Source organism: Parambassis ranga, chromosome 3 (genome assembly GCF_900634625.1).
Source record: "Parambassis ranga chromosome 3, fParRan2.1, whole genome shotgun sequence".
Taxonomy (NCBI): Eukaryota; Metazoa; Chordata; class Actinopteri; family Ambassidae; genus Parambassis; species Parambassis ranga.
The window spans coordinates 17,477,966-17,504,071 of record NC_041024.1 but is presented as its reverse complement, the minus strand read 5'-3'; the positions used below and the strand labels follow the sequence as shown (position 1 = coordinate 17,504,071).

General features: G+C 42.4%; 1 protein-coding gene across 2 annotated transcripts; it reads right to left on the bottom strand.

The window, feature by feature from the left end:
- Positions 1-14,393: 14,393 nt before the first annotated feature.
- sall1a (spalt-like transcription factor 1a) lies at positions 14,394-25,625 on the bottom strand. Of its 2 annotated transcripts, none has more exons than XM_028402077.1 (3): positions 24,754-25,625; positions 16,306-19,697; positions 14,394-15,364 (listed from the first exon to the last, which is right to left on the bottom strand). In XM_028402077.1, exons 1-3 carry the CDS (start codon positions 24,824-24,826, stop codon positions 14,924-14,926), a joined length of 3,906 nt encoding a protein of 1,301 aa, XP_028257878.1. In that variant the 5' UTR covers positions 24,827-25,625; the 3' UTR covers positions 14,394-14,923. The 2 variants fall into 2 exon arrangements, with proteins under 2 accessions (XP_028257878.1, XP_028257879.1); XM_028402078.1 differs by lacking the exon at positions 24,754-25,625 and adding an exon at positions 22,334-22,611.
- Between the last annotated feature and the right edge of the window lie 481 nt (positions 25,626-26,106).

Below are 26,106 nucleotides of genomic sequence, written 5' to 3'. Positions count from 1 at the left end.
AAAGCCCACAACACAGCCACATGAAAATACTACAGCTTGTTATTACACTCGACATATAAATTACCACACACAACATGCAGTTCTCCACATGAAATACACAGAAATTGAGTGTAACTGCCTTTAAATAAACAGCCAAATTTGGGAAGATTATTTTGCATTGAGAAGGTGATCTCTAATTTCTGCCAAGAGGTTATATTAAACCTGAGAGCAGCCAAAAGCAGGAGCTGGAAAACAACAGCAACTCAGAGACGCAGTCTGCCCTGTTTGAGTAAGGATGAGATTATATTGGATTAAAGGGGATTTTTGCAATGCAAATGAATGCACCTCAAATCAATAAGGCCTGTTCTACTCAATATACAAACTAATTAAGAGGTAATACAATCAAACCTGAATAAAATAGATTGTGCAGCTTCCTCAGAAAGAAATCCAATCAAACCTTTTTATGTGAAAAGATAAAATCTAAAGCGATCTTTTTTGTACGAATAATGACCTCGGCTTTGTGTCCATTTAATAAGGAAAACTTGTCTTAAGAGGTTACGCTCAATGTGCATATTCTAATCAATATGAATTACATAGGGTTTTATCTATGTTATCTGCTCCAGACTGCTAAGCTAATTAATGTTTTATCGAGTGTTTTAACTCAATTATTTCGCAAAGTCAAAGAGGTTCAACACAATTTTCTATGAGCAGCCTGAATGTTTTCAGTGGAGAGAAGGCGCCTACCACCAGACATGTTTTAAACTCAGACAAGTATTAGGTTCAAATATCTGTTTTTAAAAGAAAAGTGCTGCTGTAAGTATCTGTGTCACAGAGATTTCAATCTGTTTGTATGCCTCTCTGAAACGTTGTTACACTTTGTGTTGGATTTGCTAAAGTTTGGACGAGTCCCCCCCCCCTCCTCCTCTTGCGCTTCATTCCAGCTGATTGCTCATTTTCTAATGTTAATGGTGCTAGGCTGGGGCTAGGGTTTCTCCCCTGTCAGCTGGCCACTGGGGCTGTGGGACGAATCTAATGGGCTCTGACAGGAGGGAACTGATCTCATTGAAAGGGGATTTGATATGTGGCATGAATGTGGTGACCCTCAATGGACATATTAATGACCGTTATCATTCACAGACTTTGTGCCATTCATAAAGCCCCTTTCTGCTGGATGCACCGGTGCTACGCCAAACGCCATGACTTATGGATGAGCTGGCCACATATTGTTTTCACTGCCTTTTAGGTAACACGTCAAAGTGACTCAGAGCTCTGCTCCGGTGGCTGTGGCTGGTTGAATGGTCTGAGCAGCATAGCGCTGTAAATAATAACATTGTGGGTGTTGTTTACAATTCAATTACAACCACCAGCAGGCAGAGAAGAAGACAAAGATGTGCTGTCACAGGAGACATCAGTATGGGGTCACACAGTCAATATTTAGCTTTACTCCTTTGCTTTTTATGACTGAAGTGTGTCTTTATGCATTCTGAGTATTGTTTGTGCTCATTTCTTTGTGTTACTGCCTCTACTCCATGCAGCAGTGAGAGTTGACAAAAAAAGTTAAAATAAAATGGATACAATATTAAATGTATCCTCCAAAATACACTCTCCACCCATTGCTGTCCAACTAGGTCCATAATCTCACTGGGCCAAAGGAAGGAAAAATAAGCTTACAATCAACATGTGGATGCTTTAGAATAAACAAGTCTTAAAAAGGCAGAGTGCTGCTTGTGCACAAAATGGAGCAGCCACAATTAAATGTCTCAGGCAGGATGTTCATCAGAGTGTGGTTTTCTAAAAAATCCCAAACAAATCCAGCCTGTCTATAAATGGGAGAACCAGTCAGAGAAAGTCATATCCAGCCATCCAGTTGAAGATGACCGATTTTTCATTACACCAGGGCAGCTGCTGCAAACACATGTGGCTGCAACTTGAGCTATTTTTCCTGGTACCTGGCTAAGATATCTGTCAGAAAGCCGAGCACCCGTCAAAAGAACAACAAACACATGATGTAACATTTAAAGGTTCGTGCATCCTGTATTAATCAATACACGGAAAATATATTCCTCATCTGACACATGGATATGTCCTAATCTATGTGTTTTTATAGCAAAAAGAAACAAGTTAATTTAAAGTAGGCCAAAAAAAATCAAAGCCAAGTGCGTGCATTCTCAAAAAAGTACCATACAAATGGTTACTATTACAAATTTATCATTAACCCCTGATTTTAGGGTTACTCTGATTAATTATGAGCATATTCCAAGCATTTTCCATTCCCCCATTTTCCTTTCATGCTCTATTAGCAGAGCTGAGGTGCAGATACGAGTGCACCAGCAGCAGCTTGGGAGGTGCGGGGAAGTGTTTCTTGACAGCTGCGCAGGAAGTCACATCCCTCCACACGTCGAGGTGTCAACAGCAGTATTTGAACATTTCCAATTTTAATCTCAGATTCCTGCCATGTGTCAACTTCAAAATAAAGTTCCGCTCCTGCATCCTTGTTGACTCCTAATAACAATCTGCCACAAAGAGATGCCACAAAGGTGCCAGGCCCTGCTCTGTTTCTTTGTTCTGCTCATTTTGTGAATGTTCACAAAGCAGGATGGAAAAAAAAAGATCCTTTTGAAGCTCATTTCAAAGCAAAGGCCAATGTTCATTTGAAACTTTCTGAAAAATGATTTAAAGCACAGGATTTAAAACACATGTTCGGGTAAATGTACCATTTAATCACATGTTTACAGTACAGGGATGAATGAAACATCCCTGAAATAAGTAATAATAGTAACACATCTGATGCTGGTAGAGAGTGTATTTAATCAGGTGAGGAACTATTCTAAGTATTTCTATTCAAGGAAAATGTTGGCAGTTACTGCATTACATTTAATCACAGCAATATTCATGTCTAAACTGTATATGTTTATATATGTATGTATTTTGATGGATTAAACTAAGAGCAATTGGAGCTTTGTTGGTAAGTAAAATATTGACAAGGACTTTAATAGGATGTGAGTAGTTCCTCTGCTGACCTTTGTAACATAGAATTAGAATGCAGAGAAAACAGGCATGCTGTCGCACAGGCCATTTGTGTTCACACCAAGCTTTCAATGATTAAACATCCTAAAACAGATGTAACAAAAGAGCGAAGCGAGCACCAACAACATTACCAACGTGGTGTGCTTTACCCTGGACCGAGGCAGCAGGACATTTTTGCCTGACTTCCTCCACAGCCTGGAAAATCCTCCCCACATTACTAACCATTGTGAGAGCTACTTTGCTTTCACAGTCCAAAGATCAAAACAGCAGCCATGTTTCCAAAGAACAAATGTCTTACCAGCTGGGCTGGTGTGAACACAGATATAATGCTGACAGGAAGCCGAGGCAGTCACTTGTAGAGCCAATTATGGGCAGAGCCGTGGGGGCAGGTTTACAAACACCGCTTTTTTTGTGTCGCGCTACTCTGAGGTATATGATTAACTTCCTCACCAAAAGTACCCAGGCAACACGGAGTCTGCCCTCTTTGTAGGTGGCAAAGCTGGTGAGTCGTGGCACAGCACAGCTAACATAGACTACCAAGAAAAACAAAAAGTGGGCTGTGCCCAAAAGGGTTCATTTTGTTGCTTTTACTACTGACTGTACTTGCACATTCTTTGGCTTTTAATGGTTTTCTTTAGAACCTCTTTAGAACTTTAGAACCTCTCCTACCTCCAAAAGTCCTCCAAAAGTCCCTTTTGGAGGACTAATTACAGGCTGTTCCCATGAATGGAGCATGGAGGAGAAACTTAATTAACCAGTCTCTAGATTACCCTGTATTATTCCCCTGCTGCCTCCCCCCATCCAAAATTATTTTCTAGAGGATAAAAGGACTTTTTACAGTTGTGCTAAAAATAAAATAAAAAAAAGTAAATCCCTGGTGTTCAGTCTTGTTTGAATCAAAATAAAGAGCGTCCACAGTGAGTGCCTCAACCCATGTGGCATTGTCATGGTGGCAGAGCAGGGTTACCAGCAAATAACAGTCTTTTAACCATCCATGGTCTAGCAGCCCTTCTTCACTGTTGAATTTAAAAAGTTCTTTTCACCACATCTGCCCTATTTGTGCGGCCTTTTCTTCACCTGACTTGCTCAAGAGATTCGCTTTATCTTAAAGGTCATTTCATTCAACTGGGCAACAAACAGAAGTGAATATAACTGTCCCCAATCTTTCCCTCGCAGAATTCATGCTTGAGTTGTCTCACATAAAGAAGGTCCCTGCCAGCTAGAAGAAGGAGCTCAGAATCTGGGCAGCTCTATAGAAAAGACTCCCTGTATCATACAGTCTCCCTTTACAACTCTACATTTCCATTTAATGACACCCTACATATTAACCCTGGTCAGCATCCAATTACACAGAATAAGTGAATTATCTGTGCCAGCATGCAATTTGAAAATGTTTTTCATGCAATGCGGGGACAAGGGGGAGCAGGGGGAGCGGTGGGGCCCTTTTTTCTTTAATCCAGCGTTCATTAAAGCTCAAGATTGTGAGTTATTTCGAATCCATTAACTCTAAATACAGGTGATTCCCAGCCCCCTTCAGACACAGGACCACCGAGATTCCCTGTCATGGAGTGTTATAGGGGGTGTAGAATGACACCAACACAACTGATTTGATGAGCTTTCCTCCCCAGGCCAGCACTCAACCAAACAAACTGGCCAGGCAACTAACAGCGCTCCATTCATATTTAATTACAGCCTGCTAACATCGCTGCAGGATAACATTACAGCTGGCAAAAATGGAGGGAAGAACAGCTATGAAATTCAAAAATACAGAGGAGGGGTTATGTCTTTGTGGGTAACATGCTAGAATCTAGAATTATTGATAAACACAGTCAGCAAAGTCACAGCCCTCATTTAATGGCATGTAAATAACACCAGGTGGTAAATAGCAAGTATCAATGGTGGGACACAGCAGACTGTGTCACATGACCCACCTTGGTGGGTGTAAAGTCACTCCTAGCCTCCCAGGCGACGAGTGTGTGTGTGGATAGAGTGGGGGCCGAGTTAGCAGAGATGACCAGATGAGAGGTGGCTGAGTCCAGTCAAGCCATGTCAAGTTGCTGAGGGCTGCTCTGCCCAGCCCCACTCAGCTGTAGATACACACCAGCAGCCATGTCTGTGCTTAGAGCTAGATGTAGCCAGCCTGTTACATGATAGTTTATCAGGATGTGGCATCACAAAGCAAGCAAACAACAAGTCGCACATTTTTCATTTTTTTCTCAATGTAAACAGCCTATCTGACAGTGATAGTACAATGCAACCACAGTAAATATCAGGTTTTGTTGTCTGTGATCACTGCATTGTGCGATTTGCACTGATGTTTAGCTATCATACTGACTGAGGCTGTAATAGAGCGATATTTTCCTGGGAAAAAAATCCAGAGATTTGATACTGCTTAATATGATGGAGACTACAAACATAGAGTGTATGAAGAAGAGCAAATAACAGTAATTCATTGGTAACTCCTGGATGTCCAGTGGTTAATTTGAGTATAGGTAATAAGAGTGCCTTTCTTTTTTTCTGGTATTGTATTAAATTATTTACACTCTTTCCAACAGGTAGCAGGCTACATTATATACACACTTCCTTATATACACACTTGATAGCTAACTGATCCGTCACTAGTCGTATGCTGGTGTTCTTGTGTCTCCATCTGTGGAGGATAGACTGTCATTAAGAGTCAATAAATCCTCAACATGGAAATAAGACACTAAACACACACTGCTCTAACACACTTCACAGTACATATACTGCAGCTGAGAGCTATGAAGTGGACACAAAAGTAAAGTTGTGGAAGGGACACACACATACACATGCACACACACAGTGTGTCATAGTCCCTTGGCGTCTGTGGCGCCTGTCACTCAGCAGGGTCCTGGAATATGCATCGGGGCCATCGACAGGCGTCTGTGTCAATGCCTGACAAACCTCAAGGCACCAGGCTGTAATTGGAACGACGGGCCTAATCCTAAGATCAAGACAGACTCATTGACAACCTAAGCGGGCGGCAATCCCAACAGCGCCTTATTAGTGGAGCTGGCCTCTTCAGGGGGAGCACTGATGTCAACACTGCCTGCCAAAAGACGCTCTCCTGGACTGGCACAGCATTTTATAAAAATGCTCAATAATGGAAGTTTGTTGTTGTGTTTGCTCTGCACCTTTGTGTTCATGCTTGTCCCTGTACTTCACAGTTTTAAAGGAAATAATGTGCAAAAATCATGTTGACCATGTTCCACTTAAAACGCTGACTGTTTTAAAAAACTCCTGTGCTGTGCCTTAGTCTGGGCTTCCTGTTGGGTCCTATCAGTCGCTGTTGGGTCCTCTCCTTATTTGTCACACCCCTAGGATCATGTGAAAAACATCAGCTTTGACTCATAGTGATTAAATTAACATAGGTCACAATTTAGAGGCCCCCTGTCCATGCTGTTGCAGAAAAAAATGTACATATTTATCATATGCCTACTGCCTATGTGCTGCTACTACAGCAACATTGGCAACATTTCTTAATGGCAATAAAACTTTTGTTTTAACATGTGTTTTGAAACTGAGACATATTCATGTGGTTGGTTCATGTATTTAACTATGGTTAAAGCTGCCTTAGTTAATTATTCATTGAGCATGACACTGACTAAATGTCGCACAGCTCAGATCAGAATTAAGAATCCTGATGGTAGTGTCTCCAGCCAACACATTAAAAGCTGACACACTAAATTCTGGCACAGAAAAATAAAATATCCGCTTAGACAGATTAACCCACCTAGACAAGTGTCCTGCCTGTAGACAGTGCAAGGAATCACTCAGACTAACACAGCTTGCATCACTTGCAGCAGACAGCTAGCAGATAGGTTCTCGTGCTCCTTCAGTTGCAATAGAAAATAGCCACAGTGCTCTCTTAGAATTGCCCTGCATCCCTCTGCTTCACCTCCCAGACGAGTAATCTGCTCCCTGATGGAGGGGAGCATGTAGCAGAGGTCTGCTCTGACAACTTTTTGGCAGGACCACAGAGCCTGGCTCCCAGTCTCATTCTCAGAAGCCAAGATGCCCAAAACCCCCAGGCACAGTGCTCATTTGTGGCCCCTTCAGAGTGTCTGGGATCTCCTGTCAATGTGCATATCAGAGGGTTTGACACGAACAGAGACAAACGGTATTAACGCTCAAGATATAACACGTTTTTTATGACAGAATATCTCACAGATAAGGTGTTAGAAAAAGCAGCACTAACAGAGCAGAAGTAGAAAAAGCAAGTGGAATGCACATGCAGAGATTTTCTACCCTCATACAACTATTATGTTTCAAATCATAATACACTGCCAAGCCTGAAATGGTCATACAATATTGCAATTAGTTACTACAACTCATTTTAGAGAACACAAAGTGTACTCTGCTTTCAACGTGCAAGTAGTCCTTGGCAAAACTTAAGAGCCATCAGCTACATGCAGAGCATGACATGAGTGTGTGTGTATGTGTGTTGGTAGTTCCTGGCTTTTGTAAAGGCACCGGGAAGCTCGAGCCGTCCTCCCAGGCATGCCTGTGCAGTGTAACCAAGGCTGACTGGCTGACCTCAGACTGTGTGGGCCCTTTAGCAGAAGATGAAGGAGCTTTTTCATTGACACAGGAACAGGAGGTATCGCCTTCCCTTTGCAGCAGCACTCATTCATGCCAGACACAATGCGTTATTATTGGTTTTGAATTGAAATGTTAATTTTGGGAACTGGGCAACTGGGTCTGAGAGCTTGCCCCGCTCATTTCTCATTTTTCACTTGGCTGAGGTGGTCTGTCTCAATGGGGAGATTTAACCCTCAACTCTCCATGCATTACTGCACCTTGGCTCGTCTAGGTAAGGACTGAAACCACAAATGTGTTCAACATTGCAGCTCAGACTGGATGCTGTACAGTGTTCCTTCATACAAGAGCTGAAAGGTTAGTGTCAGAGGTGAAACCTGCAAGACACCGGTGCCACAGAGCAGCTTCTATTGATTCTGCGGACATAGAAAGGAAAAAAAAAACAGCTTTTTCTGGACTGGTGGTGTGAAGCAGGCAGGTCAGCACTCTGCTGTATGGCCTCACAGAAATGAGTGCATCAGCATGCCCAGCAGATCTATATGACGGGAATTAAACAGCATAATCAAATTGTTTGTGCAACCATTTAGCATCTCATTCCCTTGCTGCCCTGGGCCAAACTGACCACTGGAGACCGGCCATCCACAGCAGTAACAAAGTGGGGCAATAACTAACAGCGATTAAAGGAATATTGATGGCCTGTGACACGCAGCATCCTGAAAAATGCTATTTGGTCAAATAGCTGCAATAATTAAGTATATGAGGGTCAGTCAATTTTATCCGCTGCTTTTATTTGGATCGATTATTTAGTAAACTGGCCAAGCCTCAGAGAGCATTATTGCTGAGTGGGGTGTTGATTTCATAGCACATGCAGGAGTTTCAGCCAAGTTGCAGAGTATCAGCTCACAGGGAAGAGGAAGTGTTACAAATATGACTAATATAAGTACAGAACACAGTCTTGGTAAAGGAGGCCATGAATTATATCATCTCCATAAACTGACTTTGTTAAAATCACTTTATTTTGTCCTTTAATTTCACAACATTATGTTCTTGATAGCTGAAGCCTTTCCTACTTTTCCCTGAGAGGAAAACAAGCACATCACCCTGGTGTAAAATATTCTCACCACGCACTGATAAACATTAGCTGAAAGCAAAAATAATGAGTTTTGGCTGCGTTAGACCTTGGTGCTGTTAATGTGATGCAGTGGTTAAAAATAAACTAGGCCATTTAGAGGCTTCTCTCCCTGTTGATTGATTAAACATTAACCTGCTGGATCTGGGATATTTCTTATTAATCACAGGTGGCACAGACTTAACTGAGCATGAGGAAGGCATGTACGCAAGAAGCACCACACAGGAAGCACACACTATACACACACACATCCACCTACACACGTTCACGTGCATGAAATCACAACATATGCCATTTAGTGAATGCATTAATCTGACAAGCGATTCATTTTTAGCACTCCAGGATTCAGACTATAGTGTTTCAATTTAGTTGTACACCACCCTCCTCCCACACACACACACACACACACATTTCCACTCCATATCAAACAGGACATTGTGAGAATTGCCATGACCTAATGCATTTCTTATCTTACATTTGATTACACATTTCACAGAGGAAACCACTTGCCTAAAACAAGCTGTCCAATAAAAAAACGGACCTTGACTAAAGGAGGGAGCAGTGTTTTGAAAGTGTGGGTGGCAGATCTGTGATCCTGGCCCAAAGGTTACATTACACAGAAGCCCCAGAATCCCATTAATGACATTAAAACAGAGCAAAATCTTTATCAGACCATACACTTTTTTTCCCACAGTCAGTGAACCTATCGCGCTCCAGTAATGTCACTGAATATTCAGCCACTGTCGCAGGCCGCTTTCATCTAACACTGATGTGGGTGGTCAGTATCCACAGCTCCAACAGTCTTCAATTTGAGACTGGCAGAGCGCTGAACCTGCTTCTGAAATAGCTACGTGTTTCTTGCAGTAACCCTGGGTGACTTTTTTTGTGCCCGAGGAGGCTTTTATGAGAAAATTGACAAAGTAAATATCCTTTCAGCTGTTTCCCTGATGAATAATGTACACAGAGATTGATGGACTGCTTAAAAAAAACTGCTTCAGGGTCGTCCTTGCACATCAGCTGTCATCGTGTGATGCGGGTGGCGGTCCTGGCGCGGGGGCTCACGGCTGCACACAGGTGCCCTTTTCACTCCCAGGCCAAAAATGACAAATTCAATAAACTCAAGACATCTCTTCAGTGCACCTATGGAATCAAACACACCTGACAAGCAGCTGAAGGGCTTCTTCCTAGTCAAACTGACATCTCATCTTGACATCTTCTCAATATTGATACCTCATTCTGCAGCTGAAGAATATCTCTCCATCTCATGCTTTGACACTGTGAGAAAGGATAAGAATATGTGTCAGAGGTTGTGGGACTTGAGGTAAGATTGTGATGAGGGAAACTGAATCTGTGAGATGACATTAACAGAGAGTGTCCCCAACTGTGTGTGTGTTTAAGCCCCAGAGCAGACAGGCCTGGCTAGGGTTACCAATCGTAATTCTGATGGTGAAAGGGCCACAATCAGCCTACTTAATCTTGAAGCTGTTCTTTAAAACCAAAGAAAGACGATCTGTCTCCATTCTACTGTACAAAACAGGGAAACATGTGATTCATCTTAAAATGGAAATGCACATTAAATTAAATTTGCCTTTAGGGGCAAGGAGGACAACCCGTGACTGCAGGTTTTTCTGTGATAACAAAAAAGGTGCTTGTACTCCGTCAAAAGACCCAGTCTCATAAACCCGTCCTGACCTGAAAGAACAAACCCCAGACATCAAATTTTAAAGAATTAGCATCACAATGGGCTAAATGTCTCCCTTGTAGTAAGAGCCCAGTAAAACAGCCTCGCAATTTCAGTGGTGATGATAAACTGGAAGACGTAGATAGCGGGAGCACTGTGCGTGAGACAAACCCACACTGTACGTTCATTAGCATCCCTGAAGGTTCCCATCTGACGAGGGAAACAGAGCTCTGTGGCCGTTCTGCAAGCGTGAGTGCCTTATTAAAGAATGGTCCAGGGAGCCTCTAGTTTGGTGAGTGTGGTCCACGAAGAGCTCACATTAGGGCTCCCACCTGTTTGTCTGGGTACTCCTTTGACACAATAGGTCATGAAATGCAATATGGGCCTGTGCCTCTCTTTTTTCACCACACAAAAGGGAAGGAGCGGATGAACTGCAAGATAAATGACCTTGACATTTGGATAGTCTCCAGATAGCTTCACCATAAAAATAAACCATGCAAAGAAAAAGCCCAAACCCTCATAAGTCCGAAGCAGGGCTTAAATGTAGAACAAACAGGAGCAGGCTGAAGAAAAAAAAAGTGGAGGGGTTTTTTGGCAGATGGATACTTCCTAGACTTTGATTGCACCTCTGTGATAATGGTGAAAGAGTACAGGCCTGTTTGTGCCTACAGTATGGAGGTCTTGTCTTCCAAGCAGCTGTGTACACGCTGTGGACAGGCTCCATTTTCCACAGGAAGAACGAAGAGGAACCACAGGAAGATAAACGCAGCATGAGGCTGAGTGAAAATGACAACACAAGTTAGACTTTTACAAACACACAAAATATACAAAATATAGGCTAATATTAGCCCATCTTAGGCACCAGATGGCCTAATATTAGCCTTTTAAATATCAGTGCTAGTTAACTGTACTGATATTTGATGCTTTAAGACTTTTAGCACATGTTTTTTTTTATTACAAAACAACACAGATGTGTGGTATTACAGAAGGTAGGCCTCAGAGCAGGTCCGTCACCTGAGTGTGACTGACAGTGTGGGCAGGTGTGGCGGTGCAGCCAGGGAAAGGCGGCTGGCTCACCATTGTTCTCAGTGGGTCTTTGATCTCCCAGCGGTGGGCCAGAACCTCAGTGGGGAGTCCAGGCTGGGCCCCAGGCTACGGTTTGTATCGACTGAGGAGGGCTGACAGCACAAGGCAGAAGATGAGGGAGGGGGGCTCCCGCTTCCAAAGATCACCTCCATGCAGACTGACCTGCACACTGAGAAAAAGACGAAGAACGGATATTAACAGATTTTACTCCATCTGGATACTAAGAGTCACACAGTGTATAATATAGAGACCATTCATTGTTTTACAATCATTGTAACTAATTATTTTAATTCAAACAGTGTATGAAACATTTTGGATGAATTCACATGGACACAGTTTATTTGTGCAGTGTTTCAGCTGTGCACACAGCCTTTACTTAAGGCCTACCCTTTAATGAACCCTCAAGTGTACAGTAAGTGGACAGGAGTGGCCACCACTAAAGACAGCAATGTTTCTTTGCTGATGGTTTCTATCCTCTCCAGACGCTGCAGCAAAAGGCTCTCAAGGCATTTAGCTGCTCAAACTCTAAAACAAAAATAAATCCGAATATGTAGGTGTGTGTGTTTAATATAATGCATTTGTGCCCTAAAAGTAAAGTCTCTGTGTGGCTGCAGAGGAGTGTAGGAGACTCACAGCAGTACAATAAATTGTGACAGTGAGCAGGGCAGACTGGGACAGCCCCTCTTAGTCTGCAGCGATTGTGTTTCAGTGTGTTTGCGGCTCTTCCTGTGGTGCTCTGTGTTGTGGAGCAAAAAGCCACTGCTGGGAGCCACAGTGGAAGAGATCAATTGTACACATTCCTGCCACCTGAGATTCAAGTGTTTCTGTAATACTGCACAGCTCAATCGATACTTAAGCAAGGAACCAAGAAGCAAGCGCCCAGCCCATGCTTCTGTTCCCCACCTGTGAGCAGCACACAGGGAAGGAAAATTAAGAATCACCAGGAAATTATCCAAAAACATTTTAATAAAGTAATAAAAATATATACTCAGCCTATTTCTGTATCACTAATATGTTTGAAATCATTTGAAAATATTAATGTAGTTCTTTTTTAAATCAATGATGCAACTCACATATACATTATAATTTATAACTAAATACGAATAAAAAGAATAATTAATAGAATTATTATTATTATTATTAATAACAATAATAATAATAAGAATAATTAATAGAATTATTATTATTATTATTAATATTATTAATAAATAATATAATATAATATAATATAATATAATATAATATAATATAATATAAAATAATAATAATAATAATAATAATAATAATAATAATAATAATAATAGCTAGGTGGAAAGTTGAAAGTTTTATTTTTCTTTCTGTCCTTTGATGGAATCTGTGAGAGAGCCGATGCACTGTAGTCAGGGGAGCAGATGTGACTGTTAAAAAGAAAACAGGCACTGCGGGCAAGGATCATTTAGTTTCTACGTCTTGAAATTTAAAACGTAAATATTGGGGATTTCGGCTTTGTGGGGAGGAGGGGAAAGCGCCGAGGATGCTGGACAGAAATTAACAGATCCTGTATTGCAGGATGTGCAACGATGTGTTAAATTAAATGCAGCTGTCGAAATACAAAAGGGGAAAATGTTCAGTTTGAATAAAAAATGCAAAGCAAACGCCTTTAGAGCCGTCGGAGGTTTTATCCAGATAACCGTGTGATCATTTTGACAACTTCCTTTGTAACTAAATTAGACCGTCGCATTCTTAATGAAACGTGTTGCCTATTTCTATGGAGAATGAGAGAAAAAAATCATAAGACCAATAAAGAGTCTGCACACTACACCTTTGTACTGATAATACTCTACTCAGTGTGGCTGCAAAGGAAGATTATTAGTTTCCAGCGTTGATGCAGTTTTTTTTTTAATTATTACTAAATAAATAGCATGACGGAACCAACTGCTTTCCGCGTAAAACGCACCGAATCACATTGATTCGGCGGATTTAACCATTAATCGGTGATTTCAAGGACTAGCAACGGAAATTATGAGGTTAAACCTACGATCACTTTAAATTAAAGAGCAAGAAGCTATCGATGAGTATAGGCTGCTGGTTGACAGTGCGTGCAAAGACAAGAAGAACATATAAAAAAATTATATTTCATTTATTTATCTTGGAATTTCTGCTTTTCTTCAAAATAACTTCACTGATTGATGTGTGAAAATAATGTGAAGAGGAAATAAAAGCACACAAACACACACGGTTTCTTTTTGAAAACTGATGTATTTGATTATTAGAGTAAAGAATTACAGTATCTTAGTTGTTAGTAGGTATTAAAGTGTAGAGAAACTGGACCCATAAAGATCTTCCAACTTTCCAAGAAAGTGCATGTAACAGTCCGAAGGTTGTTAAACCCAATATATATTTATATTTATAAAAACACTATCATTTTGTCCCCTGGCCATGATGGATATCTCCTGTGAGCTATATGTACATTTTCTTGCAAGGGAGTTTGTATTTCCACATCTGAATGTATTTACAGAAGCTTCAACACAGAACTTTGCACTTGACGTCAGTGAGGATGCTGGGACATAGCAGCAATGTGGAAATCCAGCTGAGAAACTAAAGGAGAATCCTTCTCATGTGATTGGCTGCCTCGGTTAAAAAAAACCAAGGTATAGGCCAAACCTAATGTTCCCCTCTTAAAAAACTGTCTGCTCTCCACAACACCAAAATACAAACAACAACAAAAAAGAGAAAGAGATTGAGGGGGGAAATGTGGAAGTAAACAAAAAGGTAAAAAGTACGATACACAACGACTGTAACAACAAAACAATTTAACACTAAAGAAACCCTGGAAATGCAGCAAACTTCAAATGTTTTGTTTTCCTTAAATAAGATAAAGGTAAATAACAACTGGAAAGAAAGGAACTACCACATCATTTAGTCCCTTGCCTGAATTTCATTGTTTAGTCTCGATGAAAGGAAGGGTGGGGGTGTAGGGAGCATGAACACACAGATGTTAGACCATCTACAGAAGATCAGTGTACATTATTTACAGCAAGTCTGTTTGCTTATTACAGGGCTAATGCATCACATGAACATTGACAGTTCGGTTATAGCTACTACAGACAGAAAATAACTTAATGCCAAGGTAAGGTTATCTAACCAGATATTCTAAGTTTCAAAAGCACATTTTTAAGCACCCATACATACCCATTCTGGCTTCAAAATAAACAAAACCTAACTGTTAATGCTTCCACTTGGTTTCAAGCAAGGTTATAATCACTAATAAATAAGCTCCTTAAAACTATACCATGTACATTGTACAAAAAAAGCAACTTCACACTCATGTTCGTAAAGATTCAATGGCGAGCAAAGCAGTTCAGTTGATTTTGTCCCTGTCTTGTTCTCTTCCTTTCTGTTCTTCCATGTGTGACTACATATGTGTACAGTATGCCTTTAGGCATCTTCATGTGTCTGTGCCTGACACAAGGACATACACTCTAATTTGTGACAATTTCTTTATTGTCCTCCATGAAGCGTGTGAAACGAAAGTGGGCTCCATTCTCTGTGTTGGCCATTTTCTCCAGGCCAGCCAGAGCAGCATTGGGCTCTGTGCTGTGCAGCTTGTCTAGGCTGCCTGTCAGACCACCTATGGGAGAACTACCCCCATTTCCCACACCACCTGACATGGGTGGGATACCTCCATTCTGGATGACAGAGATTTCATTTGTTTTCATTGCCAGGCCGTTAGAGAAGGCTGTAGCATACTGGTTCCAGAAACTGGTCGGATCGCCATTGCTTGCCCTTGATGCCATGTCCTTCTGGAAGATCTCGGGAAACTTGACTGGGTTGGCGCCCAGGAAGGCCATTGGCCCATCCACAGAGAGCCTGCGGCCACGTCTGGCGGGAGCACTGTTCCACATGTGTGTGCCCATGTGAACCTACACAGACAGAGAGGGAGGAGACAGAGCAGAAATAAAAGGAAAGGAGGAGAGAGACAGAGCAATGAGAGGGATGAAAATTAGTGATGTTTACAAACTTGGCCACAAGAGCTGCACATGAGATGATGCAATGGAAAAAATAATAATATTGCTCGACTGTGAATTAAAATAGCTTCACACCCTGGGTGCAGCAGACCTATGCTGTCGGAGGGATCAACATGGTGTAAACATTTTATTTCGGCAAGACTGATACATGCTGTTTAATCTAAACTTTAATTTGCTAGTCTCACAAGGGGGCCACAGGGCTTGGGCTAAAATTACACTGCCCAGTTTCATTGCTCCAACCATCATTACATGTGACATTTCACCTCTGAACATACCCTTTCAGAGAGAAAGACAACATTTTTTTCTCTTCATAATCCTTGATAGATAAGTTAAAATAATTATTTTAACAGTTTTCCAATATCTTATTGGACTTATCAACCAAGTATACTTTTAAAAATTGTATTCCAAATTACTCTATTTAATATGAAGTTAACATAATTTCCTCATATTTCTATAGATCATTGAGCATATCATTTACTTAATTATTTTGACCCGTAACACTGTTCATTGTATAACTTATGGAAAAATACACAATGACCTGTCTCACAGTGATTGCTTCTGATAATTAATTCTGTGTACTGAATCATCCTCCAGCTGATCACATTCAGGATTTCTCCCTAATAATCATAATTGCTGTGTGATTCAGCCTTTCCACTAAGGTAATTTTTCCTTACAAAGCTGTTCCTTTCATTAACTATACAACACACCACCTCTTGATACTGGGTGCACTGACAGGCTGTATAAAACCAAATAGCAGCCCTGAGACTCTTTTCACCAACATCCTCACACACATGAGCTAAAGACACGATTGGTTGTCTAAATGTTTCAACATTTACCTTGAGGTTTCCTTTGGTGGTGAAAGCCCGACCACAGATGCTACAGGCAAAAGGTTTCTCCCCTGTGTGGGTTCTCTCGTGAATCTGTAGAGCACTGGCGGAGGAGAAACACTTCCCACAAGTGTTGCAGAAGTGTTGCTTGGGTGTTCGGCGTGGGGCTGAAGAAAGAACCGGGGAAGTAGAGGCAGATGATGTGACCAAGCCAGGGGGCACGTCCTTATTTTCTTGGTGGAGGCCGTGGAGGAAGCCGTTGACCTCTGGTTTGTTAAGAGAGCCAACAGAGAGCAAGGAAGGGGTTGGACTGGAGGACAGGCTGGTATTTGATGGCTCAAAGAGCTGTGAGGGCAGGTCTCGCATTTGATGGGTTAGCATGTGCTGTTTGAGGTTGCCCTTTGTGGAGAAACCTCTGTTACAGGCCGTGCAAATAAATGGTCGTTCTTTGGTATGGCTTCGATAGTGAATGTCCAAGGCACTCTGACAAGCAAAGGTCTTCCCACAAATATCACAGGATGTATTCTTGATGGTGCTACGCTCACGGAAGGGGAATATCATGCCCAGAGGGTCCTTTGAAGGATTGACAGATGTCAGGTCCAGGGCTCCAATGTTGGAGGGGTGGGTTTGCAAGAGGCTTGCACTGATGTGGTCCTGGTGCCTTTCTTCGAGGCTAGGGGATTTACGCAGATGTGGCTGCATGCTTGTGGGGGATGGCGCCTGCATGGAGGAGGTAGATTCTGACACAGCTGGACTCCCGGCACTTTGGCTTTCAACATCCCCTCCCAGAGATGAGGAGTCATTGGTGAGGCAATCCCCCTCAATTAAGCCATTTGCACTAGCCTTCATATGGCTGCCATGGAGCTCCTCCATTTCAATACAATGGGCACTTTCTTGGCCATTCTTCTCCCGTCCCTCCTGACTAGCCATTTCATGGGGAGCTGGGGAATTACATAGACTGTCATGGGAGGCATCAGCTGACCTGGGTGTGTCTGGCACACTGCTATCTGGGCCCTCTTCCATTCCTTCAATGTTGTCATCAGAGAAGTTGTCCAGATCATCAAAGTTTCTTTCTTCAAATGAGCCAGTGTCAGAGGCCATGGACTCTGGATAACTGTCTGGCAGAGGGGTGTTGGGGATCTGCCCACCCATGTGCATGCGAATATGTTGCTGCAGAACCACAGCATTTGTGAACTTCTTCTGACAAATGGGGCAGGAGTGTTGAACCCTAAGAGGGGGCATGGCCCTATGGACGCTGTAGTGGGTCTTAAGATTTCCCTTGGTAGTAAAAGCCCTGCCACAGATTTTACATTTAAAGGGCCTTTCTCCAGTATGAGTGCGATAATGCATTTTCAGAGCACTTTGACAGCTCAGCACCCGGTGGCAGATGACACATTCATTTGGGTCTGTCACTTTCCTGTCAATGTTCTCCACAAGCTGCTGTAGCTTGGAAGTCTCTGACCCCTGTAGAGGATCCAGAATGCTACCAAAGGGGAATTTAGCCTTGAACTGATCTGACATAAGCGGCATGAGAGGGTTGGTCATCATGGGTGGGCTGTTAGATGTTGTATACTCAGTGGTGCAGTCTGAGGCAGAGCTTGCATTTGTTACAAAGCCTGAGGAGTGGCTGCCTTCTTCAGATTTTCCATTTGAGGTAGGCAAAGCTGCACTTTCACCCTCTGCAGACACCCCGTCATTACTTTTAGCTGAAGGCTCAGCAGCACCTGAGTCACTCTTTGCAGTAACGGAAGGGCTAGTTATGGCTATTGAATGATCTTCCTTTTTGATGAAATGTGGCAAGCTTGGCATGGTTGGTGGCAGCAGCATGCCAACTGAGGACGTCAGAGTGGGCAAAACAGGTTTGCTGTCCAGCCAGCTGGTGACAGGTTTCTCGGGGGGCAGAGACATGCCATATGGAATGCCAGTGCTCGTTGGTATGTTGTCTAAATGCTCAGGAACAGGGTATGGGTTCATCTGGATGTGTGGATATTTTTCTTTATGACGCTGAAAATGTACCTTCAAGTTACCACGGGTGGAGAAACGGTTGCCGCAGATATTACACTTGTATGGTCTTTCACCAGTGTGAGAGCGCAGGTGGATTTGCAAGGCACTGTCACTTCCAAACACCTTGCCACAAAACCTGCACTTATGCTTGAAGAAAGCATCGTCAGAGCTGCTCTTGTGCTCAAATGAAGTGACATTTGGTGGCTTGCCTTTCCTCTGCTGGGCCAAAGCTGCTAAAGAGTTGAGGTCCTCTACGGTGGTGCCAACACTGGGCAGAGAGCTGGAGAACATGGGGTTTCCAGGTGGGGGCTGAGGTAGAAGGGGATTTACTGCAGAGCTCAACAAGCTACCAATTCCAAATGCTGGCGTTGATGATTTAGCTAGTGAGGAGTTGCTTAGCGGAGAGTGGAGGCTACTCATATGACCCGGCCTCTTATCCGAGGACTGGGCATTGCCTGTCGATGGTCCCAGTGTGGTAATGCTCTGAGATGTCTCACTGCTGCTTGTGTTGGACTGAGGTAGCTGTGCTGCTGCAGCCAGCTGCTTTAGGCTGCTAATACTTGCTGACTGACTAGCCAGGTTTTGCGCTAGGCCTGCGGCTGCAGCCAGCTGTTGGGAGAGATGTGAGCTCAGTGTGGCCAGTGGGCTGGCAGCAGGGCCCATTGTGCCTGGAGCAGAAGTTTGGGGTACCTGTATTTCTGGGGACTGAGACGCCAGTAACAGTATCTGATGGCGAATCTGCTCGATAAGCTGCAGCTGGTGGATCTGTTGCTGTTGCAGAGCTAAGAGCTGCTCCATCAGGGCTGGCACTGCTACTGTGGGGCCCCCAGTGGAACGCGCTTCTTGGGAGAATTGAGCCACAGCCACTTTGGTGCTTTGCAGATTTTCAATTATGACATTGCTGTTGATCATTGAGAAATTCCCCAGTTCAGTTAGGTTACTGAGCTGAGGTAGCGAGGCAGATGCAGCTGAAGTACCTACTGCAGGGCCGGAATTGCCCCTGCCAACATGGCTGCTGACTGTATTGATGGGGCTCCCGCTCTCTGTGTGACTGCCTTCCTCTTCATGACCGCTGCTCATTCCGGAAACATCCACGTCCATGGATTCGTCTTTTTCAAGAGTGTTAGGCTCCAAAAGGTCACTGCACTCTGTTTGATCAGTGTTATTAGTTGTGTCATTCATCTGGTCATCGGGATTATGGGGAGGAGACCCAGGCGAGAAAGTTCCGGCAGGAGAGGCAGGATTTTCATTCACTATCAGAACTAACTGATTCTTAGTGCAATTTTTTTGGTGTTTCTCAAGATCTGATAATTCAAAGAACTCAGCACAACATCTGCTACAGACATGGGCATCTGACTCCTTGCAGGGGACATCCTCGGAGCAAAGTTCTGTGTCCCCTGAAAAAAAAGGAAACAGAGGATTAGGGATCAGGAATGTTTTGCAGCTGAAGAAGCAGCCTTATCTCCTCAAATTCCATTGTTGTTAATCGGTTTTACACTTATCCTTTTGATGTGTTCACAAAAACAATGGTTGTAAAGCAACAATAAGCCAACAGCATTGCAGTGGCCTCTGAAACATAATAAGAGGGGATACAAAATCAATGTGAACTGCTCATATATTGTTTAAAAGTGATCTTTGAAGATGTACATCTGGGTTTCATCAGCCAAACCAAAGGTAATCATTTTCTCCAGATAATCCATCAAAATATAGAAAAGAGTGAAGTGAGGACATTGGGTCTTAATGAAATTTCATAGAAAGGAATTGATTTCCTATATTCCATGCCCTTCAAAGTCTACTTGTCCACTCGGCGCAAATCAAGCATTTGAAGGACTTATTAGACTTTCAATTTGCTGTCAACTTTGCTCATTTTCAGCCAACTATGGGCATCTCGGACAGGTTATCTATGTCACTAAACTAATTTGTATCCACTCAGCCTGCAATCACAGTGAGACATGAGCAACAGAGCCTGTGGCAGACTGCTATATGCACACACTAAACACAACAAAGCAAAACAAAGAGCGAAAATAAAAGTTCAAAGAAAACCCTGACTTGTTCAATATCGGCGATATTAAATTATTTGCTGTGGTCAAAGTGCCACCTGATGAAAAAAACAACAAAAAATAAAAAATAAAGGCACTGCACTTTTATTCCATAACTGAAAAAACATTGTTGCCGAAACAATATTAACCACAGAAAACGCAGCAATCCGTAAGTTGTCTTATAGACAGGAACAGTGAAGGTGTACACATAATTTGGTCTGAAAGAAATAGAGAAAGTAAGAAAAGAGACGGGCGGTGCATCTGAATGCATGTATCACAAACTTGTGAAAACTACCAAACTGGACACACCAGCTCATAAAACAAGCCTTACAGACACAGCAACTTGTGCTGAAAATTCAGAAGTAATGACGACCGTTTAAATGCACACAAAAACAGGTTTTCAAAAGTTCCATTTTAATAAACAGGCCGAGTCGGGGAGTGAAAAGGCAAGACGACACCCTGCCCCCAGAGCCACTGCTGTGCTCCAGACTTTCCTCATTCATTTCCCTCTTTGTCACTCTAAAATCTTACTATTTAACATACAAGTTGATTTACAAATTGCATTTCTCTATGAATCCTTTTCATTGTGGCTCTGGCCCCTCAACACTTTCATCAGGGCCAAGAATTCATTTGCAAATGAAACCCAGAGAAGTGCAGCCCTGCCCCACAGAGAGACAGGATGCCTTCCCATTGTTCACGCAGCATGGGAGCGGCGGGGATCGTCGGCACAGCCTGGCCCTGCTCATCTCAGTCGACTCAAAGCAGATCCTGTTTAATTCAGGGATTATCTCCCTCAATGTTTCTCCGCTCAGAGACATCAGATAACGCAAAGTTGCCATGACAGTAAACCCTGGCCCTCACACCACCAAACCATGCAAACAGGGAAGACTCAACTTTAATGATAACTTTTCATGTTAAATCCCCCCCGTTCCACCCAGCCGCCTACCTACACCCTGAGCGTTAATTTTGAAAAAATGTGTTTGATTCATCGTGTGAGAAATGTGAGGATTAAATAATCACCTTTTCTTTTTTCTCAACGCTGACTGTACACAAATTAGTGTGAAGATAAATCCAATCACATGATACTGAGTGGGATGAAAACAGGCAAATGTACAAAAAACCTAAATAAAGTGTGTATTTGGTGTGTGTGCATGCTCAAATGCAAAAGAGTTTAAAAACAAATTACGTTGTGCATGTACCAGCCGAAGAACAAAAGTGCAAATTAAAACTGAATTAATTTACCATTAATTAATTTCACACACACTTGGTCAAAGTTAGCGTCTTTAAATAAAACAATATCCAGCAAATATTTTTTTATGTAGGTCAAAATTTCAAAAATGTCACAAAACTTTATATGATGTAAAACAATAATACAATTGGTAGAATATAAAAATTACAGAAAAGCAGATGATAGAGGACAAATATAACCCGCAGTGTGATACACTTACTTATTACTAATTAAGGAACTGGTGTAAAGCATTTTCATCAAAATGATGCAGTGCAGCAGTGGATGAGGTCCTCTTCACCAACTCTAACTTAAGTTTGAAATGTGAGAGAAGAAAATCATAATAATTCCCTTACAAATGCAGAACATAAGGATCATTTCATCAATAACTTATTCAGGCGGCTATAGAGTTCCTCTTTAAACTTTGTAATACTACCTTACTTCATGACCAAAAAAAAAAGAATCAAAACCACAACTCCAATGTCCACATTAGTATAGGAAACAGCGCAGATGCTAGCATTAGGCTTAGTTCCCAAAATAGCAAGGATTAACTTCGAATTAAAATAAAGATAAAGTCAAGCTGGTATGAAGGAGTCTGTAAAACTTCTATAGAAAGCACAAGGTAAGCAGTGCACAGGGCTAAAGGGCGCCAGGCAAAGACAAAGAGGACAGAGCCTCGAAAAAGACTGACCAAAGTCTGAATATGAGAGACAAGAGAGCAAGGACTATAGTCAAAAAAAAGTTAACAGAGAGCTTTGAGAGATCCTACATTATTTTTTCGCAGGGGACCTCTGTTAGCCTCTTGACACTTGTAACTTCAGGAGGGTTTCTGCTCACAATGTCTCCAGCCCTCAGGACTCATCCCACTGAACACTAGATGGGGTTCCACTAAAGCTGCCGTGCTCCAGGACAAGACTCAAATCTTCGAAGCTCTGCCCTGGTGACATGGTTAAAGCTTAAGGGGAGGGAGAAAGGCAAAGCAAGTCCTTCAGGCTACACCTAGACTCACACCACATAAACACTGGCTAAATGACAAGCAACTACATTCTTGTATTTGAAGGGAGCAACAGAGCAAAGGGGGCTGCCCTGCCAACCTCCCCTCTAGGGGGGCCACTCTGATAGGGTATAGGGGATGGCCACAACATTGATAAGGCCTCACAGTCACACAACACTCAAATAAAAAGCAGAGGCCTTGCTGGGCCGCCTGCAGCTCCGATCAGCAGGGTCAATGGCGAGGCAGAGAGGAACACACGGACTCTGAACTCTGATCACCTCAACACAGAGGGACACTGGCAAAGGTTAAAACAGCTCAACATCCCCTCTGTAGGTCTCACTTCGACCTCCCAGTTACTGCAGCCCTTAGCATCACTGACATTCAGCTACAAACACAATAACTTTCTGTTTCACTTCCGGCCAACACAGCTCTCCAGAACACAATATTCTGAGCACAGAGGGTCAGTGAAAAAACTTTAGGACAACATGCTCCTATCTCACATTTACACACACATGGAACATTTTGCCCTACACAGGGTGCCTGGGTTGGTGACAAATGTGACTCTTCACTGCTTTCCCTATATTAGTCTGAAAGGAAAATGCACACAGAGATCAGTAAGGTTTTGCATTAAGCAACATCATGTGAGATGAGCTGCAAATAACGTTTTTGTAGAGGAAATGTGCTTATTTCAAATCAGCTGATTTTCACCCTGTAAACACAGGGTGTTGTCAATATTTACTTTACATACATTATATATTATTTTATAGACCTTAACTAGCGAGTTTGAAAAATTATATATTTTGTATTCATTTTCTGATTTGTTATTATATTTTTGACGGAACATTTTTTGTCAAAATGAGATCATCAAAATATAAACGCTGTGCAGCACAAACCATCACACTGCAGAGCATCAACCATCTTCAACTGAATGAAGAAGCATTTATTGAAATTACAGAAAATATATATTTCTCTGTGTAATGTGTCCTTGATAGAAAAAAAGTCGGTCAACAAAAATTCACGCTGCAACGCAATGCCCTATAACGAAATTCTTGCGTTAATAATACAACCGTGCATTCTTATCAGCCTGTGTATTTTTTAAATCTTTTTTTGTTTGTTTGCTATTAATATTCTTTTGTCAACAAATAAAGCCTTGGGAATTAAATGCTACTTTTCTAGCTTTTGCTGCCCTCCAGAAGTCTGACAGGATCAGAGCACAGTCCTTCCTCCTCTGAATGGCACTTTGTACAAACTCATTTCACCTTTTAGTCAAAAGCAAACATAACATTTTCATAATAATAATAATAAGTAAGGCGACATCTGATTTTTACGCTCGCAGCCTTAGAGCGTGATGAAAAATTAACATTGTTGATTTTAGTTGAAAAAACTATTCTTCATTTTGCAATAAATCTAAAACCGTGTTTGTGCGGCAGCAGTTGGTACTTTACATGCTGCTGTTTGTGGAAAAAGTGTAAAGGATGAGTCAACTCAACAGAGCGACTCAGGCTCAGGGAAGCTGTTTGTTCGTGTACGCTCTTTGGAACACTTCGCTCCTCTTTCATCCAGCCTATACGGAAATAACTCCACGTGTGTGTTTCACCATAAAGTGATTTTTCAGTAAAGATGGAAAAAGGCTGCATGACTCTACAGCGCAGCACTGAAACACGCTGAAGGGAGAGTTTCTGTGTCCCAGGAAAAGTTGGAGCGACAGGGTGGTCCATGTCGACTCACAGAGACCGAGAAGGCTGCGAGCGGACCGAAAACTACGCCGGTAACTCATCACAACAGAGTTCTTAGGTTTCTTTAAAAACACAATTTAAAGCCGAAGTTAAGACGTTATAGTGCTGAGGCCTTTAAAACCAACACAGTGCCTAAACATGAAGGAAATACCTTCTTTTATTATTATATTAATCATTTTATATCATCCCACTAAAGTAGTTTTTAAGTCATAAAAATATAAAACGACTCTAAAGTATTTTCATTAAAATGAGTTAAAATCCACAGCATTAAGTTTGATTAAAAAAAACTGGTTCAGATGTTTATGGAGACGCTGGAATTTACAAAGAAACAAACTAAAACCAACTCAAGCCACCATGCAGCCATATTCAACTATTGACTTTACTTTGCCACGAAACTGCTCAAAAGTGTGAGAAATTCGCGGAGCTGGGATAAAAGGGGCGATGGATACTTGGACTCACCATTGTGCTCCGATAAAGGCAGATGAGGGTCGGATTGGAAGTGTTGCGGCTTCGCTTGTTTCCTCCGCGACATGCTGGCTGGCACATCAGCAGGCAAAGAATAAAAAAATGACTACAAAACCTTCTCAAAAATTACGTAAATCGAGCCCATCCACCGCGCATGTGCCACGTTATGATTATCAATAATGCTCTGCGATTAATCATACGGGGGGCTTCTTTGAAAGGCGATTGGCACCTCGCCAGCCCCCCTCCTATTCAAATGAAGTCTCTTTAATCAATTAGCTCCTGATTTGCTGGGGACTCTTGTCTCTCTCTCAGCTCCCACCCAATGAGTTGATCCGTATGGGGAAGAAAGGCTGGGTTTTCCAAACTCCCTTTAGATACGGTTTAACCCCTTCTGTTAGCCAAGTCAAAGCTTATCTTGACTACTACAGGGGAATGTCAGCGTCTCGAGTCCATGCCTGCGACAGTATCTTTCAATCTTTCACATTGATCAGAGTTTTTCCTCTCTCCTGGTAACCAAGTGGACGCTTGCGGTTCAGACCTCCGCGATCTCCAAACAACTTTCTTCTCCTCTCTTCTGTCGCTGCTCCGTCCTCCGCTCTTGTATTAAGATCGCAGTAATTCAGCTCTTGTTGTGTTGCACACCGACAGCTACTCTCTGAAGAGTTTGAAGCGATGCTCCCGGTGCGCTAAAACGCAGCGTTGCGCGAGCATGTTCCGTGCGTAAATGGCACCGGTACGCGTTCCCAAAAGTCCACAGTGTGATCCGACGTCCCAATCAGTTTCATTTGATTATTATTAGTAGAAAGGGGGTCACTTACTAACACGTTTTCATCACACACTGCGTTCCGCGAATAAACAAACTTTGAGGGCCCGTGCGGCACTGGGACAAATGTGGAGCCCAGCCCACCGAGGATCTGATTGGTCACCGGGCTATTCAGTCACGCTATCATTCACCTCATCCCTCCCTCCCTCTCTCTCCTCCTTCTCCCTCACCCTCCCTCCCTCCCTCTCTCTCTCTTTTTCCCTGATTGCGCGCAGCAGATCCAAACGCTTTGTGCGCGCTGAGATGATCGCCAGTAAAGAGAGCGGAGAGACAGAAGTCTGCTCATCGTCATGAGCGCAAATAAAGCGTTACTTTATGTTTTTACCTAAACAGTTAATATTACATAATACCTGCGGCACAGCCGCATTAGACATTTTTACTCAGCATTTAAGTAACAGAAAAACAACTTTATTTACGCCATCATGTAGTTTGTTTATATTTTTATTACAGTATGAATGACTGCATTATATCCGACCAGAAATGAGATGTTATGTTTTAATTCACACAGACGCCTGAAGTGATAA

Excerpts from the sequence above, each read along its gene's own strand:
- sall1a (XM_028402077.1), bottom strand. The coding sequence starts at position 24,826 with ATGTCGCGGAGGAAACAAGCGAAGCCGCAACACTTCCAATCCGACCCT. Across the intron at positions 19,698-24,753 it reads GCCTTTATCGGAGCACAATG|GGGACACAGAACTTTGCTCC; the intron begins GTGAGTCCAAGT and ends CTTTTTTTTCAG. Across the intron at positions 15,365-16,305 it reads CCACCAAAGGAAACCTCAAG|GTTCACATGGGCACACACAT; the intron begins GTAAATGTTGAA and ends CTGTCTGTGTAG.